The sequence below is a fragment of the Antennarius striatus genome, chromosome 14 (assembly GCF_040054535.1).
Source record: "Antennarius striatus isolate MH-2024 chromosome 14, ASM4005453v1, whole genome shotgun sequence".
NCBI classification, from domain to species: domain Eukaryota; kingdom Metazoa; phylum Chordata; class Actinopteri; order Lophiiformes; family Antennariidae; genus Antennarius; species Antennarius striatus.
This window is the reverse complement of record NC_090789.1, coordinates 15,007,803-15,031,402: the sequence shown is the minus strand read 5'-3', so window position 1 is coordinate 15,031,402 and position 23,600 is coordinate 15,007,803. Positions and strand designations below refer to the sequence as shown.

At 44.0% G+C, this 23,600-nt stretch overlaps 1 protein-coding gene across 2 annotated transcripts; it reads right to left on the bottom strand.

The window, feature by feature from the left end:
* Positions 1-814: 814 nt before the first annotated feature.
* On the bottom strand, positions 815-23,522 carry prrc2a (proline-rich coiled-coil 2A). 2 transcript variants are annotated; one of them, XM_068332293.1, is made up of 16 exons: positions 23,393-23,522; positions 16,229-16,380; positions 14,823-15,000; positions 14,612-14,708; positions 14,428-14,506; positions 14,178-14,321; positions 13,555-13,799; positions 13,278-13,366; positions 12,052-12,203; positions 11,621-11,723; positions 11,178-11,364; positions 9,107-9,653; positions 7,517-7,773; positions 7,091-7,397; positions 6,746-6,968; positions 815-6,458 (listed from the first exon to the last, which is right to left on the bottom strand). In XM_068332293.1, the coding sequence occupies exons 2-16, from the start codon at positions 16,341-16,343 to the stop codon at positions 3,458-3,460; spliced, it is 5,724 nt and encodes a 1,907-aa protein (XP_068188394.1). In that variant the 5' UTR covers positions 16,344-16,380; positions 23,393-23,522; the 3' UTR covers positions 815-3,457. The 2 variants fall into 2 exon arrangements, with proteins under 2 accessions (XP_068188394.1, XP_068188395.1); XM_068332294.1 differs by lacking the exon at positions 23,393-23,522 and adding an exon at positions 23,195-23,321.
* Positions 23,523-23,600: the final 78 nt, after the last annotated feature.

The following is a 23,600-nucleotide window of genomic DNA, read 5'->3' as shown; positions in this document are numbered from 1 at the left end:
GTCGCTGCTTCCGCCTGGTGGTTACTACTGGTATTACACCTACTAGTGGCTTTGGTTTTGCCATCAGCTGTTTGTAGTTTAACCCTCACTTTAAGATCCTCATTAAGATCTCGATGACAAATATTTTCATTATTGTCTGTCTGAATATGGATATCAGTCAGTTGACTCTGTGGATGAACACTAACACTACATTATTGTCAACCATTTTCAATGACGTCGAGATTTGGGTTTCAGGTTACCAACTTATTTCTTTTTTTAGTAACAGGCAAACACTTAAATCCTAGGTACAAATATTCAGCTTGGAGAGTAAACATGCTGTGCTTCTGGTTGAGAGCGGTACCTGAGACAGCAGTCGGAAACAGTTGTCAAACTATGTCTTTGTGCCAGGCTTGTGAATTAATATGCTGCTTGGCAACAAAATTAAAAAAAAATTTAAGGTTAACTATCACATTAATATAGTATTACTACAGATGACCAATATTTCTGAAAATGGGATTTAAAATTACTGACATGAGGAGTGTCTCCCTAAAAAATTGTTTGAAATCACTGTTCCTGTGATGTATGGTTAACTTTTCATAAATTATCAAAACTTTACAACCAGAGATGAGATCTGGGTCAATTTCGATTAAAATTGACATGATCTACAAATATGACTTACAGCTGCAGTCCTTTTACACACTTCATACCTGTAATAATCGCATTTGAACATTTTTTCTGCTATGAGATGTAAATCGTGTGCAGGTGTTAACTTACCATAGCTCAAAATCTTCCACTTTTCCCAAAAATGAATGAGACATGCAATGACATATTCCATTAAATCAAAAGTAGTTTATTTAACTTTGCCTTCTCTGTATACTTTTATTATAATAAGACACTTCTCTGCTTGTACATTGCTCCCTTGAACTAAAAATGGCAACATTTGTTTGTGGGAATGTAAGTTGGGGTAGACAAAACTTGGATACATACCAATATACAAATGTGTGTATATTATGGTTCCATTAATAAAACCATTAATTCTAAAAGCAGTTTGAACCACTCCAGGTACCTCGGTAATGCTGGAAACAGTACAATCTTTGAGTATTTTTTTTTTCTGGAATACACGATTTTTGTTTCTTTCAACATGGGAACATAAAATAATGCACACATCAACAGTAAGAGTTAAGGAGGGATGAAGGACTCTTTGAGCCAGTGTTAAGTGTTCAGCTATCTATGTATAAACCAGTAACAGGCAAGGCAAGCTGCACCCAATGGTGTGTGATCATGCTCAAGTGAAAAATAAAATATGTCCAACTGTACTTGCCTGCTAAAGAATGTATATGCTTAAATTACACAAAAGACAGAACTGGTGAACTCGTCCGTTGCATGTTCTTTGTTTAGATGATCGATATATACACACACACAGCTGAATGTATATATGTAGATCTATCGTTTTATAATAATATTGTTTAAATCAAGTGTGGGCATAACAAGGCAATAAAAAGTGTTTGCCATTCATGTTAACCCTCTGGTCCCCACCCTTTCCCCCAGTTATTACAGATACCAGAAAACACACACACAACACACACACACACGCACATACACAAATCATCAAATGCCCTACTCATAACATCCCAGAGACAATCTTCAAACTGTCAGTAAACAAACATACCCCAACTTACAGCAGTGACAGAACTGATGCAGATGCATTAATCTATTTAGTTCACACTGGACGCTGTCCCCGGTCGTTCCTCCAGCTGTGTGCCATTCCACGTCTTTCCACGTACGATACAAACTATTTCTGTGAGTGTTTTCCTGCTTTAATCCAACAGCTCCTGGTCGGTATTATTTGAAGCGAGTGAAATCTTGCAAAACAGTATGAACAGTAGAGGTGACTCCCGAGACTCTGTCACCCTTTCAGCAATGTCCCAAATTCATTTAGCATGAGTTACCGATTACCTCCGAGTACTCGACAGCCATACTGAGAACACACTCTTTGAAAAATACTTCCTCAGACAAGGAGCTCTTAGTAGCAGTCCTTCATAGTGTGAAGAGTCTCTACTTGAGCACAGAGAGGGGTTGTTCTAGTACAACACTCAGCGTAACTCTGTACTCTGGGCCCAGACAGAGTACCTGTCTTGTTGCATCACATGTAACTTGGCCATAAACACAAAAAAAAGAAAAGAAAAACAGCAACCATTTATTTTTGTTACTCTACAAGGAGTGCTTATTACAACGTTTTCATTTACCTACTTAAGCAAACAATTTTATGAAAGTCAAACCTTTTTTTTCTTTATTTCATTATGACCTACATTTTCATTCTCAAAAAAAAAAAAAAAAAAAAAGGGAAGCCACTGATGAAAAAACATTGGTAGTTAAAATAAAGCCATCAGGCTAGCAATACAGTCTTCATAGAGTAAACAAAATTCAAAAATAAGAGTAAAACTATCATCCTTGGGTTAACTTGGGGGTTTTGTGGGCAGAATTTCTGCAGAAACGAGATACTACTAGGAGCTTTTATTTCCTAAGAAGGACTAAATAAAACAAAGTCAGTGCAGGTCAACCTGGGTCACACACTGACGATGTGAAGGAGCAGCAGAAACATTGACAGACAAATCAAAGCGAGTGTAGATGATCAGTACGCATCAGTACTTCAGCTGGTCTTGTAAAATCAGACAATACTCTGCAGCAGACCAAAAGGTCAGCGGAAACATGAATTGGGTAATTTAGTAATAAAGTATTTAGATGACCGGCCTTTTAGAAGGAGGAGGAAACAAACAAATACATGTCTAATATTTCCCAGAGGCATAAACTGAAATGATACAAGACAACAAAAAACACCAAAAGAACCAAAAACATCTTATTTTACATTGTTCTTGTTAAAAGATGAGGCTGCACTCTTTTCCCTTGGAGAGGGTTGTAATGCAGTACTACACTACTGCACTACCGAATACCACTCAAGGCCAAAGTGTGGTAGAAAAATACACAAGTACATAAATATAAAAATTAGCCCAAATCCCGAAGCCAATTTAATCCCCTTTTCATTGAGCGCTCACGTGACGGCGTGTGTTCCATGTTTGTGCTTGAATATGTGATGTGTGGATATGTGTGAACAGCCTCTGTAAAAAACCACATGCATTTCCATCCTCATGCTTGTCAATTCCAACTGGGGTGAGAAATTCAAGGGAACGCAATGGGGGGTGGAGGGGGGGTGGGTGGGGGTACAACTGAAGCACTGAACAAAGTGGAACAAATGAAGAAATTTACAATAACGGACGGTAGATAGCAGATTAATGCAAAGGACAAGAGATGATATGGTGGGTGAAGGGCTTAAAATGAATACCGTCTCCTCATACTGTACAATACGACGTGTTTATGGGATGTCGACAGAGAGCCATGAAATCAAATAAATGGATTAAAATGTAAGGTGGTGGTTTTGAACGCATGTCGGTTTCATCTGCAATGTTTTGAAAATATGTCGTCACTTCCTATTTTTTGGGGACGGCCAGTTGCCCCGCTTCTCCCCGCGGTTGCCCCCTGCGTTACCGGGGCCACCGGAGCCGCCCCCGGGCGGGCCTCGGTGACCTCTTCCTCCCCCGCCCCCGCCACCGGCGTTGACCCTGCGGTTCTGTCGCTCCATGCCGGGACGCTGGCTCGAGAAGCTGCGTTTGTTAGCCGAGGGCTCTTTCCCCGTCATCTCGCGCTCAACCGCGCCTCCGTTTCCACCGCCCCCCCTCCCCAAATGGTGGGGGTGGTGGGAGGAGTAGGATTTCCCTCCTCCCTCCCTGTCTCTGAACTCCGTGAAGTCGCTGCTCTCGGACGCCGTCTCCCACTCCTCGTTGGCCTGGTCTGAGTTTTGGTTGGTGAAGTCGGGGGACTTCGCCCCGTGGATGTGGTGGTGCTGGGGGTGCTGGGGGTGGGTCGGCCCGGCGTTGCCCTGGTTGTAGTGGTGATGGTGGTGGCTGTTTGCGTTATTGAGGTGCCCCCCACCGCTGTTGCTTGTCACTGCATTGTTGTGGTTGGTAGCCGGGGCGTTGCCAGTCGTGGGAGCGGAGACGGGGGCTCCGTTACTGTCCTGAACTGAATTCAGGGAAGGAGACGAGGGTCTCCCCCCTCCGATGACCCCCACTCCTCCGTTAATGCGTGCTGCGTTCTCTCGCTCCTTCAGTCTGCGGAAGCGGGGCGGCTTATCCTGTTGATGCTGGGAACGGCCGTGACGGCGGCGTCGAGGCGGACGCTCGAAACCGCCGGGGGGGAATCCACGGTTAGATGGGAGGGGGAGCGGATTTGGCCCCCCTGAGTTTGACGTGGGGTTGGTGGTGGAAGCTTGTTGGGTCACAACTCCGTTTTCGGTGGAACCTTGAGTGACGGGGATCGCTGCGGGCAGAGGTGTCTGATGGGGATTGGACCCCTGACTGTGAATCTGACTCGAGTCTGACACCTTGTCCTTCTTCTCTCCTCCGTTCCCCCCCCTGCCCGAGTCTTTGGGCCCAGACGTTGGAGGGGGGCCTTGCTGCTTTCGGCCTGACGACTTGGAAGATCCACCGTGAGAGGACGAACCGGGTCCGACCCGGTGACCCGCGGGCGCTCCTCCGACATTGCCACTCCCCCTGTACATGTTTCCTCCTCCTCCACCACCTCCACCCCTGCCCCTTCTGGAGGGCACCCCCCTGGGGGTGAAGACCCGGGCCTGTGGACCTCTGTGCGGCGCGGATGACACGGGGCCGCCGCTGGTGGCGTTGGCGCGGTCGGACCCGTTCTTGGCGTTGGGTTTCTGGCCGTCGTCCTTGTCGGAGTGAGCGAGGTCGCTGGCGCCGCTCTCGCTGCCGGTCTCCGAGCCGCGCTCCCTCCTCCTCTTGGGGATCTCCTCGTACTCGGAGCCCTCGCTGCGGGTTTCGCTACGGTTCCTGGCCCGAGCCGGGTTATGCTGGGACCGATCTTGACCGTGTCTGCCGCCGCCGCCGCCGCCGCCACTCTCACCCTTGGACTCGTGGTGGTGGCCGACCGTAACAGAGGGGCGGTAATCTCTGCCACTCCTACCCCCCATTCTGCCCCGACCGCCACCGCCAGGCACGGCAGTGGCGGTGTAAGAACCGCGGTAACCACGGCCACGCCCGAAGAACTCTCCTCCTCGCCCGCGACTGGCCCTGCCGCCTTTGACAGGGACTCCTTGGTGGTGGGGAGCGTTGCCTCCTCTGTCGAAGGAGCGGTCCGGGTCCCTCCTGGAGGAGGACCCTGAAAACCCTGATGTGTTGTCGACATCTTTGGGACCCCTACCCGATCCTCCCCCTGAGGATCGCTCCTTTCCTCCGTTCCGGGGTTTGGCCGTCTGGGCTGACTCGTCTTTAGACGGAGCGGACGTGTTCTGGGACACGGAGGCTTCCTGCTTCGTGGACGTAGACTGGCCCCCCTCTTGTTCTTTGTCTTTTCCAAAGCCTGCATTTGTTTTTTCTCCCGCGTCCACCTCCCCTCCGTCTCTCTTCATCTCCTTCAACACCGGCTTTTTAATGGGACCAGCCCTCTTGTTGGAGCCTCCCGTCTGATTGGACGGCTTGTAGTCCGACGCGGTGTTTGAAGAGTCCTCCCCTCCGCGGGAGTTGCCCCCGCCTCCTGCATTGTTGGCCCTCCTGTTATGAGAGGAGCCTCCTCCTGCACTGCTGCTGCCCGGTCGTGGCCCCCAGTGAGTCTCTGTCCTGCTCTCCCGTGCTCCTCTTTGGTTAGATTTAGGATGTGGGTGATGCTGCTGTGACTGTGTGTGACTGCCGTGTTGAGAGAGAGGCGGGCTCGCAGTCACTGTGGTGTGAGGAGCGTAAGCCAGGCCCATTTTCTCCGGTTTCCCGTGACCGCTGCCGGCGTTGCCACCTCCGCCGCCGCTTCCTCTTTCACCAACGCCGTGCCCGCTTCCGGCCTCGCTCTCTCTCTGGGATGGGTGATGACGCAGAGCGGCTTTGACGTTCCCATCTTCTCTCGCAGAAGAGGACGAGGACGAAGAGCTCGAAGACGAAAGGGGGGGCTGTTGGATCGGCGACGAAGAGTCCGTCTTCTTGGCGGGGGCCTCGGCGACTCTGTCACGGTGCTGAGGGAAATGAGCCTGCTGGGGGTGGTGGCCGTGATGGTGATGGTGATTGCTCTCAACGGGAGGGTGATCGGCTCGACCGTTACGATCATAGTGGGGGTGCGGGGCTCCCCAGATCTGGCCCTGCTGTGACCCTCGCCCTTCATCTGGGTGGGGGAAACCATGCAGCTGGTTTCCCCTCTCGCTTCCCCTCTGTTGCTGTTGATGAGGAATCATCCGTCCACCTTGGTCGGGGAAGTTGCTGTAGTTGCCCCGCCCGCTCATGTAATGGTGAGGGTGGTGGCCGCTACCCTGGGGCCCGACCTGAGTGCCAACTGGGGGTGGAGTCTGATTGGATGTCCCAGAGTTGGGCTGCTGAATCGGTCCCAGTGCCCCTTCTCGCATGCGGTGTGGAGGGGTGTCACTCCTAAAATAAATAAACACGTTCATCAAATTGAAATCGTTTCGCTGAGATAAAGATTTCTTTTTTCTAGTATGTCGAGAACATAAACTTAATTTTAAGTTTCATTAACACATGTCACAGGAATCCTGTAACTCCCCTCAGTATATGCTACGCGTCGAAGCAAGAAGGAAACCAAAGACCAGACAAAGTAAACAACATAAACAACAATAATGATGAAGTAAAAATTCAGCAAGAAAACTTTTTGACATTCACCTGGAACATGCTGAACTTCATCGTTACTTAGTTCATACCTGGGTCCTTTGGTTCCTTCATCATCTTCCAAAGCTTGCTTCTGCCTGAGGGGGGACGCGAGGCTGCGACCTTCCCCTCCACCAGGGAATACTTCCTGACCCCAAGCCAACTTAGGATCCATGGGGGGTGTTCCGCGGTGAGGGTGCCCTGGATGCTGTTGCTGCCTGTCAAAGGGGTCTGAACCAGAGCCCCCAGAGTCAGACCTCTCACGCCCAATAAGACCTGCGGTGAATTTTTGTTTTTAAGAAAAAGCCTATAAAATAAATCTGGCTCACCACACAACATCCAACCTTCTCTACTATAATTAGACAAGTAATTTGTCTGATAATGTTGCTTCCACTCACCTGATGGGTGCATCCCAGCCGGATAGTAGTCCATTGGTGGGGGGCGTCCCTGCATCATACGGGGGTCCATGTAGGACATCATCATCCAGCGAGGGTCAAAATTCATAGGCAGGGGAGGAGGTCGAACCATACTGCCAGGCTGATACAGAGGTCCGCCTTGCTTGGGTCCAGGTCCAGACTGGGGTGTTGAACCTGGTGTGGGACCCTGTGGGGCTTGGGGCTGGGGGGACAGCTGGCTTTGAGATGCTTGGTTATGCTGCTGCTGCTGTTGCTGCTGCCACTGCTGCTGTTGCTTCAACAGCTGCTCCTGAAGAGGAATGAACACAAAAGTCTGTTTGGTATAACCTGCACTGGTCGCGTTAGTAGCAGCTTTTTTTTTTTTTTTTAAATTCTCAACCACTGCACAGACAAGTCCACACCACTAACCTGCTGCTGCCTCTGAAATCGAGGTGGCAGAGACTTCTGGTACTTTGAATAACCTTGGCCAGGAGGTCCACCAGCTGGACGACCAGCTCCTCCACCAATGTTGTCAATTTTCACTGACTCAACTCCTCTTTCGCCTCCATTTCCAGAACGAACGTGAGGACTGCCCGCGGTCTCTTCCTTAATTTCTCCTGGTAAAGGTGGGTCCAGGGTGGGCTGCTGGGGTTGTGTGACAGCTGACTGGGTAGATTGGTGAGCCTCTGGAGCAAGAAAGTAGGTTGGCAAGGTTGAATTAAGAATCAGGCAAAAGGGGGAAGCTTTATTTCAACTGCCACGTTAAGCACATCAACACGATGATGTCATTGTCATCTTTTTTGAGGAAAAAAATCCTTAATTATGTTGTAAATTTAGCATTTTTTAATGATGTGTATGGAGATTTCTTTTCATGTAAAAAAAAAAAGTAGGCATCCTCGTGCCATATCCTGCACTTTAAACATCTGAATATGGATGTTTTGTTTTGATTTCATTAAAACATGGGGCTCTGAACATCGCTTTAAGACCATGGATAAGTTTCTTCTTCAAGTAATGAATGGACCCCCATCAAGTGGTGATTATCTAATGTTTTTGTTTTTTTGGACATGAAATTTAAACTGATCGATGACTCAAAAAAAACACAAGATCCAAACCAATCTTGTGATCCCATTCACCTCTAAGAATAGAAATAGGAAGTCGTTCTGCATTTTTAAACTGCTAATCAACTACCTCAGCCCCCCGGCGACTGAGCGCTCATGCACAAACACTAACAGGAGGACAAGTTTTCAATTTCTTCTAAATGTCCCCAAGTGCATTACCATTTTTATAACTTCTCCTGAGCTCAACAAACTCAAAGTTTGTAAAACGGACACCTTAAAGCTGATGGGAAGCGTGTCTTGAGCCATGACGGAGATCCCAGCCGTTTGTACAGCGTGTCTAACATCAAACCGACTGTTGAATTGTGAATGGACCTCCTTCTGTTGGCGCTTTGCCTAGTCCATCCATGTAATTGAGTTTTATTCATGCAATAGCTGTGACCAACAGCTTTAACTAATTCTTTTAATCAGTTTAATTCATGTTGTCAAATGATGTCTGGTAGGCTTTTCAAATATGTATAAGGTACTAGAGTTGGCTGAATAAATGAATATATTAGTGATTTACTATTTGTTTTTGTAATTTTCGGTCTGTTTTGGAATGAATGAAGGTTTTGCTACTCAACGTGCAGCTGTGTGTCAGAAATAAATCACAAAAACATGCTGATCACTGTATTCAAATTTAACCCGGTGAATTAAGGCTTGGTATTCTTTGACCGGTCTTGTGAGCTGGTGGGTGTTGTGATAATTACAAGACTAAGCCAGATAGGATAAATCCTTGATTTGTTTCTGTTCAAGGTAAGCCTATTGTTGTTGTTCTTTAACGGAAGACATTATTCATGCAAAAATAGCAATCACAGCTCAAACATCTGTCTGTACCACATAATTCTTTAACCAAATTACTTTTCTGAGTGGGCAATGCAGCGACAGCAACATTAACAAGTTACTTTTAATAAGAAGTCCTCACCTGCACTGGAGTCATAGCTGCTGTTGCTGCTGGCCCGCTGGCGGTCGCCGGCTCCAGGACTGGGCCCTTGCTGGACATTTAGCGCTGGAGGCTCCTCTGGATCCACGCAGGGGGATGGGGGCTGGCTGACGTTGGGGGAAGAAGCTGAAATGGATGGGCTCCGGCTTCTCGCTGTGGCAGCGGTGGAATTTCCATCAAGGCTGGGAGTTTTACTGCTGCTCCCACCGCTACCCGCGTTGCAGCCCTGCTGCTGCTGTTGCTTCTCATCCAGCATTTTTAGCTTCTCTGCACACGCCGCGCGTCTTTCCTCCTCCATCCGACGTTCCTCTTCCTCGCGGCGGCGACGGGCTCGCTCTACCGCGGCAGAGATCTCGGTGGAAGACTGCTTCCTGCGTTGACGCCAAGTTTCATCCTCATCATCTCCCTGGGCGCCGTGGACCAGCAAGCCGGGCTGGGGAGGAGGATTGGAGCCTCCAGCTGTTTGCTGATGCTGGGCAGGACCAGGTTTCCCCTGAGCTACAGTAGAGCCCTGGTTGTGGGACCGGTCCTGAACAGGCAGAGAATATCTGATATATTATCATGTAATTTTTAACCATCCACATGACTGTAGTCTTTTTGGGAAAAATGTTTGATAAATGATTCCAGTCAACAGTCAAACCAGGTCTAGTGACCACATGCTCATAATGACAGCCCCGTTTTTATCTACGTGAATTCATTTGTCTGTATAAACATCCAATGCGACCACAACCAGACCTGCAGGCCGTCAATCACTGATGACACCCACCATGTGGTAGTTTTTTAAAATTAAATATCTCAAGAGAAGGAGAGAATACTTGGACATCTACAAAACCAATACTACATGCAGCAGGAAGACAAACTCCTGACTTACAGCAAACAGAGAAACCAGCTAACTGGTGGGAGTTTTTCAGTGACATTAATTCCTGACTTGGCCCAAACACCGAACCAATGTTACAGGATCGTGCTCCTTAGCTTGAGGACAACTCATGTCAAGCCACAGCACAGCTGGCACTGGCTGGCCGGAGAGTTTCAAATAAAACAGAGTATTGCTGCCAACATGATAGTGGGTGACAGCGTCATGTTTAAAAACACCACAGGTGAGAAATGGATGGAAAAAAATCCCTGAAGTCATGTTTGGATTTTCTCCGTAGGGTGGATAGAACAATGGACAGAAGTGGTCAGTGCATGAATGAAGACGACATGTACGAAAGAAAAAGAATTTAGCAGGGAAACAGTCGGAAGATGTCTGATCATCCAGTGAGACGCCAATTTGGGGTCAGATGTCGAATTTCAGAAATCAAGACACTTGATGACATCAAATTATGACCACATGATGTTAGAAATACAGTAATCCTTCGTTTATTTGCGCTTCAAGATGCACGGCTCACTACATGGCGGATTTTTCGTAGTCACGTGATACCGTACGCACTTGCTATTGGCTGACAGCTCCTTGCGTGCGCTGTGTTCCGTGAGACTCCCTCAGAACTGAAGAAACCTCTTGGATGAGAGGCGAAACGTTTTCAAGAAACTTTCTTAAAGTCCAGTGGATTGATTTAAACAGCTTTGGATAACTATGAGCCGGATAACTGAGAACCTCCACAGACAAAGACCTTTGAGTGTTTTTTTTCCTCAGACAGGTTTGACTGTATGATAAAAACTCAAAAAGATAAAAAGCAAACTTAAGACTGAAGATTGTTTTTCACGGGACTTGTGGGCGGAAAATGAGATAATGATAGAAATGACTTGTCTATGAGGCCCCAGTCAGATGACTACCTGTCGATAAAAGGAGTGAGGCCCTTGTCCAAGGAGCGGCCCAGGTGGGGGGGAGGGCTGCTCCCGGGAACCACCCAATCCAGGCCTACGCCCCTGTATACAGGCAGACACAGTTAGCCATGGTCCACCACAATAATCTACACTGACACAAACACATACACTAACATACGTCGGCCCACAGAAAGTCTGGGATTAGCAGAATGCACAGGTTGTCATGTTTTCACTCATTGAGTGTGGCCGGTCTGGCCAACACCTTGTCACTGTTGCTCAGCGTCCCTACCTGGTAGTTGGATGGTGCTCCTGCCCCCCCCCAGCCACTGCCTCCCTCCTCGGCCCATCCTGGCTTGCTGGAGGGGGGTTGGGGACCGTTGTCAGTATTAGAAGGAGTGTGGCGAGCGTCTCCGCCGCTGTCTGAGGCTCGAGAGCGAGAGTTTGCTGGAGGGACGTCCTGGGACCGCTGCTGCTCCCTGAGGACAACAGTATCATCATCATCATCCATCTTCATCATCATTACTATTATTATATGAAAAGTACATTCCAATTATCAGACAAAAAACTTATTGCTATAATTTGCCGATATCATTAACTCATTGGCTGCCAGCGCCTCGGCAGACATTCCCCAATGCTCCAAACATTTATCGGTGTTTCTTTCTGTTCTTGACCGATTGCAAGATTCTTCCCTCAGTTAACGCCGTGTTCGTTAAAATGGTTTCGGTCACCTACCGCGAGTCATTGTTAACTTCTGTTTTCTCGTCTTCCCCCTCCTCATCTCCTTCATCATCACTGAACTTCAACTTGGCGGAGTAGTCAATCTCCTCATGAGCTCCTGTAAAAATAAACAAAACAAAACATGCAACTGGACTTAAGATCTCCCCACTGACAGACAGGCGAGTGTGGTGCACTTCCTGTTAGCCACGCTCCGAGTGAATTAGCTGAAAATGTTTTACTCCTTAGTACCAGTTATATTTATCCTACATTTAAATGGACATCAGTGTGTTTTAAAGCTTTTACTCAATACATTCTCTACAAATCTTAAGTTATTATTTATATTTCATATATTTCCCTTTTGGGTTTCCCAATAATCTTTGATTTTACCACTAATTTCACTAACTCTATAGGTTAGTTGTATATTTAAATGTTGCTTTAATTTTTACCTGCCCAGCCCTCATCTCCATCATGGTCAAGTTCATCCAGCTCCTTCAGGTCATCCTGCTTTAGGATAGAGGGTCTCTTCACCACCTCTCCACCTCCGTCACGTGAGCCGCCCTGAGGCTTGTTGTCAGGACCACCCTGCCCACGAGAGAACCTGAAACATGGAAGGAGGCTTTTTGTAAGGGGAAAAGTGACACATGGCCATAACTCATTCAGTAGCATCCATTTTCAGAGCGGGAACCGCACCTGGTTAGTATTTAAAGACCTACAGAATATTGTGTCTATGACTATGTAAACACCAAAAAAGACCAAAGAAAGAATAGACTCTTCTTTCATCAGGAAAAAAGTTTGTATCCATCTTTTTCCATTCTTTAGTAATCAGCATAAGGTGGTTTCAGCAAAAACACCAGTTTTTGACCAAAACACAGAACATTATCTTTTTGTGAACTGTCGAGCAGCAACAATGACTGACTGTAACATTTCTGATTTCGTGACACCTCAAACATCTGTACAGTGGTTTTGACTGTAGAATAATAAATTACAGTAATTCCTCGATACTCGCGGTTCATGCGTTCCAGGACAGCCCGTGAAAAATGAAATTCCTTGATATAGGGACAAACTATTTATCTTATTATTTACAGTAATTTAAACGTTCATGAACCCCCTTCTATCTGTATTACCTTTTCCCATCTCTTAGACTGTTTAAAAGACTTCGTATTAGAAAAAGTGTTTCTTTAATACATGGAAGTGCGCTGCATTCCGTGAGTCTTGGAACGCAGCGTACACACGGATGCTGTCAGCCAATAGCATGTGCATATGGTATCACGTGACTACCTACTAATAAACACGAATAAGTGAGGGTTTACTGTCTTCACAAATATATGACTAAGTTAGACGTCTACATTTGACAAAAATGTATGTTTTTCTTTTCTTTTTTTTTGCTGTCACAGCTACAGTGAATTTAGTGAGCTCTGCGAGAATCAGTTCATCACTACGCTAGTGTATAAGTGTGATACTGATAGGAGAGATCTGCCACACCGTCCTCCAGCCTTGTCTTTTTATTCATTTATTTCAATGGTCCCCAAACTATGGCCCACAGGCCGCATACGGCCTGCCTCCATGTTTGGCACGGCACCCTGAACAGTACCAGGAAAGTGTCCCACCCAATTAGATGAGAGAGAGCACTTTGCCTTACAAGCATTCGAAACTTAATTGGTAGTGAACATACCGTGGAGCGGGCCCTTCCCCTGGAGCTGGGTACCTGTAGGGACCCTGAGGGCCGTAGGGGGCCGGGAAGGGCAGGTAGGGAGGAAACATCTAAAAGAAGAAAAGGAAACTCAGATGGAATTTAATGTAGATTTGTGTTAAGAAGGAAGTTTGTCTTGAGAATAGCTGTGGTGGCTAACCTTTAATCTACAAAGGAAGCAAAATATAATAAATGATAGGCAATTCTACTCCAGTGTCATCATTATAAGAAAAATCTAATCTAGGCAGGAAAAACTTACAAAGGGTGGAGGCATGATCCCTCTGTATTGGGGGAACCCAGGACCCACGGGGGGCTGGGGCAGGGGCAAGGCGGGGCTGCCTGCGGGAGGGTTTCTAGGTGGCCCATGGGACTGAGAGTTTGGAGGTGGGACTCCAGCTGCCCCATCCATCACAAGAGCCCCACCAGCGCCACCTTCCACAGCCCCCTCCCCAGAGAGGGTGGGTGCCATGGGTCGGCCCCCACCGTCCCGCCAACTTGTAACGTCTGAAGAAGAAAGACCACAGATGCAACTTTAGAAAAAACACACTTAGGTGACGCTCTTGTCTGAACTTTGAAATATCAGTTTGAATCTGTTCATATTGTTATTAAATAAATGGGAAACTGCTGTGCTTAAAAATCTTCTAAATTCAAATCTAATGCAGTCAGCAACACAAAACCAGTACCACACTCTACGCACAACTCAATTTAAATCTTTATTAGTATTTTATTATTTCCTCCATGTTACCAACTGAGGCACTAGCCAAATCTTTCAGCATACTCTCTGCACAAAAAGAAGCCTTCCCAAAAATAATATTTTGTTCACAGTGACTTAATCACATCACTCTGTGATCAATTATTGGAGATTAAGCAGACTTGACTCACTCTGGGGGCGGAGGCTTGGTCCGGGCCCATACCACTGATCTGCAGTGCCCTGTTCTCTGCCAGCTTTGTCCTGGTCGCCAGCCGCCTGCAGGGTGGGAAATTCCTCGCGAGAGAATGGCGACAGTTGGTTTGATCCCTTTCCACCTACAGAAAGAGCAGAGGAGTTTTTCCCCTCAGAAAGCTATACATATGCAACAAAATAACTTATTCCATAGAAATTCAAAGGGGAAAAACAAAAATGAAGACTCACCATCCCCTGGTCCATGTATAACACTGGCCTGTGCCCAGGACCTTGCCCCTACGGCCTGGGTTGTGGTTGACACCAGAGCCTGGTGAGGGGGAAAAATACAATTACATGTAAACTTCTATATATATATCAACCTGGTTAAATAGTCATCAGTGTAACGTTGGATTCATGTTCCCTGTGTTGATACCTCTGAAGCTGGCGGGGTTCTCGGGCGGGTCGGTGTAGGCATCGATGAAGCCACAGGCTGCTGCAATTCCGGCTGCTGTGTTGACAATGCATCGGTACTGAAAGCACAAGGTTATTTAGGTACAATTAGGCTTCAATTTTACTGACTGTTTATAAGATGTTAAAGCCTAAAATTTGTATGGTAGATTGGTTGCAAAAGCAAGATGACTTACCTCTTTGGGTCTGCTTGTTCCTGTTTGCTTGCCCATCCTGTGCCGTCTTTGGGAACGAGCGAGACGTTGGGATCGTTGCCTTTGTTCTCCGCCTTCAGACTGGGCAGGTTGGCAGGAGGTGGCATGCGCCGTGCGGAGGCAACTTTACCAAGAGACTGTAGGCCATGGCGGGGGGGAACTGATACAGGGAAGACAACAGTAGTCATTAGGTATCACAAGAATGGGTGCCAGGTGGAGCCTGGCGTAAAGGTGTGCCTGCACTTTGGCAATGGGGACAACTGTTTAGCCCTGGAGTGGAGCTCCTGAATAAAGAATAAAATAGACTGGGGACTCGCCACAGACCAGCAGCATTCACAAGTAATCCTCTGTTTCTGCTCAAGCTCAGGGACTCTGAGGCTCAACCAACACATGACGGCTTGTGAGCTAGTCATTATTATTCTTTTCTATGTGGCTACAGTTATGATACACTAACAAAAACATGTCTGTCAGATACTCCACATATCACTAAATTGGATATGATGAAAATTTGCCTTTAGAAGGAGTTACTGTTAAGAAATGTTTACATATTATCATCAATTATTGATCCAGCACTTGAAACTAGTCCAAATAAGAGCTTGGATTTGGATTACTATTACTCCATTAGGGGCCTAAACACAGTGTAGGAAATAAAATTTCACTCTGCAAAAGCAGGTTTTTAGCCAGTCAGAAGCTGCAGCATCATCCACTTCATGAACTGCAAATTGGTAACACAACAATTAGGGAGAGTAGCCTAATGCATCAAGGTTACGGTATTTGGTTATTGGGACATCACACAGCACAGCAAGGCACTTTCAACTGATTCGCTGCCAGCCGTTTTCCGAGCAGCAATCCCCACATTGCAATCGGTTTTAAAGCATTTAAGTCCCACAGAACATTGTGTACTATGACTACATAAACACCAAAACTACCACAAGAAAGAGTCAACTCGTCTTTCATCATTTTGTTTCTACCTTTTTCTGATCGTTAGTAATCACCAAGAACACCGGTTCTTGACCAAATAACTGAGAAAACAAGCTTTTAATGAAAATATGTGTCAAGAAGAACAGACACTTTGACACTAACGTTTCTTGATTTAGTGACACCTCAAACATCTTAACAGAGTCTGTCAAGAAAAAAGTCCAGATACTTACACTCCTGCTCGAGCAGAACAGAAACTACAAAGACAGCAAGTCAAAAATCTTTTGATGTCAAATGCAGTGAATGAATTGACGTAACACTGAAGGGAAAATGAAAACACAGATCTGTTGCTATATACTACACTACATCTTAAGTTACAAAATGACCGTTGATCCTTTTTTTGCAACAAAACAAACAAAACCACCCAACAGAAGCTGCGCAAAGTGACAGGTATTATCCCAGATACTCACCAACAGGCTTTTGTGTTTCAAGGCTCTTTCCTTTGTATGTATCAAACAAATTGAGAGACGCATACTTGGTTTTGCCTTCCTTCCCCTTTGCAGTTTGCCCAGAGCGCTCTGACATTGCGCTGTCCGCTCATTGAGTATGGTGAGCCCTGAGACTGAAGACAAAAGAGAATGAAGAAGACAAGATATAGATTGATGCAATACTATACAATATACACTGAAAAGATACTACTATTAGTATATTATTAATTATACAAGTATGCATGCAAAAACTACCAAAAACAGAAACCATCTCACATCCAAAATCCTGACCATATGATGTGGTGTGAAAAACACATTTTTTCTGGTCTTTTACATGGTGGCCTGCCCTAAACCCACCAACTCCTAAGCCAATGAGGAAAACAACCGGGTCCAGCTTTGAATGTACAGCCCACAAACTCAAGAAACGGTGCTCACACATAAATAGAATCACTCCTTTCGTGATGTAACGTAAGAAGTAATTTTCACAGCCCAGCCCTGTCTGTGGGAGAACACTCCCCTCTCCCCGTATAAAGGGTGTGTACATCCCCGAGGTGATGTGAGGTGATGTGAGGTGTGTCCAGCCGTACGGTAGCAGCGTGTCACAATGTTGCTGCTTAGACACGCAAGCTGCTCAGAGGTTAGTTGTACAAATCAACAAGGACCCGTAGTTTCACTTTCAATGACATACCGGTTACGTTGCCTGTAAACATCAGCCCATGTTACTATTAAAATGGACAGTAAACGCATTTTAAGTGACATATATGTTGTTCATCATTGTGAAAAATAGAAGAAATCATCCTTTTTTCAGAAGACCTTAAAATCTGCGGTGCAGCAGCTTCCGCGTCCAGTGGTCACGTGGGCGTCATACGTCATTGGCAATATATTTCGTTTCATCTGTCAGGGCAGTCATTAGAACAGAGTGCGATCACTGAAGCCATTAACCCGATAAAGAACATGGTTACCTGTGTGAGGTGAACGGTTGTGCCAACACAACAGGACAAAAACACAAAGACAAGAACATATTCTTCAGAATACCTTCTGGGAAGTTAGGAAGGAGATGGAGAGCACGGAAGAACAGGGTCAAAATGACCAAAGATCCAAGAATCTGCCATGGGCACCCAGATGATTTCCAAAGACATTTGAAGGTAAGATCATTTTTGGATAACCCATTGCATTTATTCAGAATTCCCGAGGTTTAGTGGATAATTAATTGATGTCTGTAAATACTGAAGATATTTTATAAATGTTTTTATGGCCAGATTATCGCATGATTATGGCACTTGCGAAAAAGCAGACAATATCAGAAGTGATAGACAGGTCATTTTACTGAGAAGATCTGTGAAACTGAAATAAAACATACAAAAACAGCATGTCAGGCCCTGATTCTTATATATTCGTAAATACAAGACATAATAATATAAACTAGAGTCGCTATTGATTCCACACAGTCTAACAGTAACGAATAGCGGTTAGCTCAATGCTAACATAATATGGAAAATCTCATTGACGGGCTAGCTCGTTAGCATCGGTAGCACGATCAACTTTTACATACACACAGTAAACCAAAACAGGACACGATAATTAGTTCGATACCTCTGTCAGAATCTGATTCAGATGAAGTAACCTGGGATGAGTCGCTAGATGTCGGTAAATTCACAACCTCCGCATACATTAAGTGATAATTATGGGGGATAATTACACCCCCAGGTGGGTTCAGTATCTGATGATGATGACATGATTTTAGGCGATATCCTGATAAATAATAGTGAAAATGTCAGCTCGTTACGTTGTTGCTTGCTTTATCGGTATTAATATGGATTCACCCCGATGTCTACGATTGCGTCACTTCAGCTGTCATGGTGCGCTCCATAACTAACGATAAATTTAGTTTTTCTAAGTCCCCATTGCTCATAAAAAAAATAAAAAATGCCACCAAGCCTTTTTTAAACTTATGTACTTCAAATACAGACCTGGTTAATTTTGACTTCACTGTGCCTTTAAACACTTCCTCTCGATGAGAGGGGCATGTCACAGGCAGAGATGATGGAGCTCATGAGCATTTAAAGTTGCAGGCACAGAAACAGTCTGGTCTAAGCAGACTTTTAAACAGCTGAAATTTAGGACCAATGATCAGTTTGGGTAAATATATTTCACACACAGTGTAGTTGGTCATCTGACAGCCTTGTGATATTGATCACAAGGCTGTCAGTATGATAAGCTTGTTCGCTTATCATACTGAGACTTTGAAGACAGTAAGTGGATGATGCTGCAACAACGCATCAACTCTATCTATCTATTACACACATCTCTGAGGAAGAGTGTACAGACAATGAAACTAGATCTACAAAAAATAAAAACAAATACAGTAAAAGTGTGCGTATTGTTTAGACAGATAATTCACAATAATAAAATGGCCAGGGCGAGTGCAGTGAAAGATGTTGTCCTCACAACAACTCTTTGCTCATGAAGTTGTATACACCAACAAACAGGACAGGGATCTGGGTCCATTGTGATGCAGGTAACTATGTAAGATCACAAACTGGCCTTTGGCACTTTGTTACATTCTTCAAAGTACAGTTTGAAAAACAGCTCTTGTACCATCACACAACATTTAATATCTGTTATTCATGATGATCTGATTCAAGTTAATTGTGAAAGAAGCTCCTTAAATACTATTGATGAATCCATTCAATGTCAAACAAACAAACAACTCAATCCTCATATCCAAATAATGAATAAGGTCTACACAAGTTTACTTGGCTCATTTTAATAAACTTAAACAACAAAGATCGAGGAAGAATAACAGAAAACAGAACAAATTTAGAGAACTGCATCACTGACTAGAATTCATTCTGATTCTCATGCATTTCTGCCCCATTTATGTCTACTCACTGACATGGGTTTGTCGTTATTTCTTGTTTACCCTCAAAAAGTCTTAACCTCTGCATTTCTAATATCTACAACAGATGCGAATGATTAGTATACCACCACTTTACGTTATTTGAACGCAATAAGCAGTTTTTAACATAGACTTTGGTGTTGACGGAAGCTAGGTATGGGTGATATGATACTGTTCATAATACTAGTACAATTATTAATAAGGTATAAAACTACTACTGGCTTGTTAGAGTAATCGTGTCATGAGTTTATTGTACTCAGTGCACCACATACAATCCTGATGGTGCAAGAAACACCAGTGGAAGCATGGCTCAAAGAAGTTCACAGAAAGAGTTAATCCTAAAAAATGTAGCGACTTTGATGTTGAAGTAGTTTGAGTGCAAAAGAACAGTTACAGAACAAACCACAGTAATGTGCAAACAGTGTAAGACAATTGTATTAACAAAAAGGGGGAAAACGTCAAATTTATTTCAACACCAATACAGAACGAGGCACGTGTAAAAGCTTGAGAGGAGTGCTCAGCAGCTAATGCTAGCCTAACACAAAACATTCACGCTGGTTCAAAACAATTTTGCCAAGTCTTTGACAAGTGGGATCACCGATGTCACATTTCATCAAGGAAATATTCTTCCAAGACAGCACTCTTTGCTATTTAATACTTTCAACCTGCAGCTTTGAAGTTTATACTTTGCTGTATGTGAATATTCTATAGAGAACTCAAATTCAAAATATTTTAAGTTTTAAACTGAACATTTGAAGACAACTTGTTTGTTGACATTTTTGTTTTTGACTGCAGTCAACAGCACATGTGTATTTTACACTGGTATAAAACAATACTTGTGTAAAACTACACTTTAAAACATTTTCATCATCAAAAATATTGTATCATATATTTATTGAAATATTGGTTTTTTTAGGTCCATGTCACCCCATTGTTAGTGGATGCAATTTTATATATAAAAATCCAAATGCATTTCATATTGAAATTGGAACTAACTTCAAGTAAATCACTCTTTACACTACATCAACTCATGCAAAAAATAATCAATGTATTGACAAATTATGAAATAGAGATTAATTCAATAAGACAGCCCTAGTACAAGTGCCTCCATGTCACAACTGTCACTGGATGGCAAATTACTGTACTTTTTTTTTTTTTTTTAAATCTAAGTAAATGGAGGCTACAGGTTGGATAAACTGCATTGTGTCCTTGATCACCTACACTGAGGCTCCTACTACACCGACACAGGTACTTTTGAAAACTCAAATAGTTTTCTGTATGTTTTGGCTTACTGTCTACATGTAAATGAGGCTTTTGGCTCTTGAAAATTTATATTTGAAAATAGTTTCCTTAGACGAGATTTTCAAAAATGCAGTTTTCGTACATGTGTATGAACAAGCCAAACTTCTGGCTGCAGTGATCCTTTTTCTTACCTGGTGGTTTGCATTAGTTACCAGACTTTATGAGGTTACCTGTTTTTTATTTTGTTTGTTTTTTGACAGGCTGAGAATGTGTTCATGAAATATTGAGATCATTTCCATACCAGTACTTGTGTGTATTTTCTTGGAAACCGGTGGAGGAAAAAAGTTTTCAAAAATACTTTTGTTTGTGCAGCAGGGGACTGACTCTCACTGAAGCACCAAAACTTTTTAAAACAAGCACTTTAATTTTAATTGATTTACACATTTTCTACAACTATTTCACACAAAGATCCATTGGAAGTCAAAAAATACAAAGAATACCTTCCCACTGGTCATTTTATGTGCAACCAGCCTTTGCTTTTGTTATTTACCTCCAATAAAGTCATTTAAAAAATATTTTCATTCATATTTTAAGTCTGTGGAATGCAATATTAGTACAGGTATTTTACAGCCAATGACCTCCTAAAACCCCTCCAAACATTTAAACAGACCTGTATGGAAATTCTACAATAAAATAACTTATAAACACAAACTCTCTCCAAAGCTCTAGCCATCTATCCATACCCATGCATTCACATGCAAGCAACGCACACACACACAGGGAAGGTTGTTTGGTTTTGGCATAATAATAAATAAACAGAAAATATTCCCTTTCGAATTTGAATCTTCACAAAAATTGTAGCTGGGGTGAAATCAGCAATATGCCAAAGTCCATTTTAATACGAATAGTACAGTTCATGACTAATCACCTCATCGCATGAAAACGAGAATAGCTGCAACACAGTTCCTATGGCAACACATTTTAAATAATACTCTTCTATGCCTTGCCTTGAGACTGTGTTGGCTCCATGGCAACTTCCAGGCCTTTAGCTTGAACTCTTTCTACTACACATGAATAAACAAAACTGTGCTGACATCTGGCCAGTGCAGAGGGATTTGTTAGGATCCAGCACGTTAAAGTGTTGCCCACACTCTTAGGTGAAGCCATCCCTGGGGGTATGTGTGTAATTATTAGATAAAATAATACAAGAAACATCAGTTATCCCTTTCAGTTGTTATGAATGAAGTGGTGTAATAATATGTGCGGGTCTTCACAGTTCATGACCAAATGAGTCATTATAGAGTTAGACAGATACTATCAGCAACAGCTGTTTTTTGTGTTCTTCCATTTAATAGAGAGGATGGCACATTTACAAAGCTACAAGGTACAACAATTTAGTGAAGTCACAAGACGTGGTAGCTCAATCAGACCGCAACAACATGGCTATCAGCAATATACTGGGAAAAAAAGTTCTGCAATATGAAAATCAAATCATTCTGCAATGAAGAAAGTCAAACAGTTACAGCAACACAAATGGTGAAGCCAACTACCTTCAGCTACACGACCGTAATATAAGTAAGGACTAAATGCATGGTCTTTGGAAAAATAATAAAATACATCCCAGGGACACAGCGTTCTATGAAACAAAAAGGAGTGAACGGCGGCACTGCATCGTTCCTGAACCGCCAGATGAGATTAGGAAATTAGGTCGTGGGATGGCTGATCAACTACATCTTGTGTGGGGATTAACGCAGCCATCAGCTACACCACCGGGCTACAGACTGCAGCACCGTGTAACGTTACCACAAAGAGGCCTGGGACGCTTCAAGCTAACGACAAATGTTGACCACATAAAAACTACCTACACAATGGTTTGTGGGCAAAAACGTGTTGGTGACTCTGATATCAGAAACCATTCCCAACAACACAAGTGAAGACCTCCTGAGGTCACCAGGACATTCCAAAGCAGTCCTGTGGTTATTACTGCAGTGCTAGCATTAGCTAACAGCGGCCTCGGCCTTCCCGTTGGGAGGGGGAATGCGTTGATGTTTCATAATGCATTTTCTATTATTTACAGCATTAGTTTACAGTGGTTCCACACTCAAGTACTATGTACTGAATCATATAGCACCGTCAAAATTTGATTCGTGAAACACAGCGTTACCTATCCCTCATTTCTGCAGGATAACGCAGAAAAAAGGATTTTATTAGAACAAAACAAAATGGCGCTGAAGACAGGCCCGGTATTGACGTTAACATATACCGGTTATGTAGCATAATTGTTCATGTTAGTTATATGTGTTTAAAAAAAAGACTTCACTATATATATTGTAGCATTAATGACGTAAAAACAGACATCTTAAAAATATCTGCTTTAACTTGCTCCACTGTGTCACAGTACGGGATAGCTGAGGCTACTCGTCAAGACGAAGAAGCTGAGCTCATGATTAGTAACTCACACTAACAAACGTACAATACCTAAAACTTTAATCCAATGAAATCACATTCTACGATGATATATATTTCCAGAATTCCATTCCGCAAATTAATAACAGGCAATCATTTTTTATGACAAACGCTGGGAAATCACTAAGCCAAGCTAGGCTAACGAGCCAGACAACCACATAACATTGGCTAGCAACAACAACCAGGCAACGGTGCCGATCGAAAAACCAAAAGGAGGCTGTCCATTCACAACATCACTTAAAGAAAGATAACTAAATGTACATCAGTACTTTAGGTAACTTGTTTCGCATACTGTGTGGAATCATTGTTTACATGAACGTCTACGTGCTCCGGCCACTGACCTGCTCTTGTCCCGACTTGTCTCGAGGTTGTATCACCGAATGAGGTTAGCTAAGCTATCGCGTAGCTTTCTAGCAAGTGAGCCAACGAGCTAACAACGTTATGCCGCTGCACAGCCAAACACGCAAGGTCTCTGCAGTAGTTATGTCGCCCTAAGTAACAAGAGTCATGTTGTACAACAAAGAATGTATTTCGCTTACTTGAACTCCTTTTCTTTTTTCCAAAAACAAATGAAAAGTGTAAAAGTAAATAGTAATACTGGACTTGATCGGTCACCGTAAGAGCCGTCAGCGGCTACTGGGTAATCTTCTGAGATGGAAGCCGTTTGGGACCTCCACGCTGAGAAAAAATGCGACTTTTTATTTTTAGGAAATCGTTGACAGATCATTCACAAATAGCTGATCGTAG

Coding starts and splice junctions, on each gene's coding strand:
- prrc2a (XM_068332293.1), bottom strand. CDS start 16,343: ATGTCAGAGCGCTCTGGGCAAACTGCAAAGGGGAAGGAAGGCAAAACC. Junction 13,800..14,177: donor ACCAAGCCTCCGCCCCCAGA/GTGAGTCAAGTC, acceptor TTTCTTCTTCAG/ACGTTACAAGTTGGCGGGAC. Junction 7,398..7,516: donor GATTTCAGAGGCAGCAGCAG/GTTAGTGGTGTG, acceptor ATTCCTCTTCAG/GAGCAGCTGTTGAAGCAACA.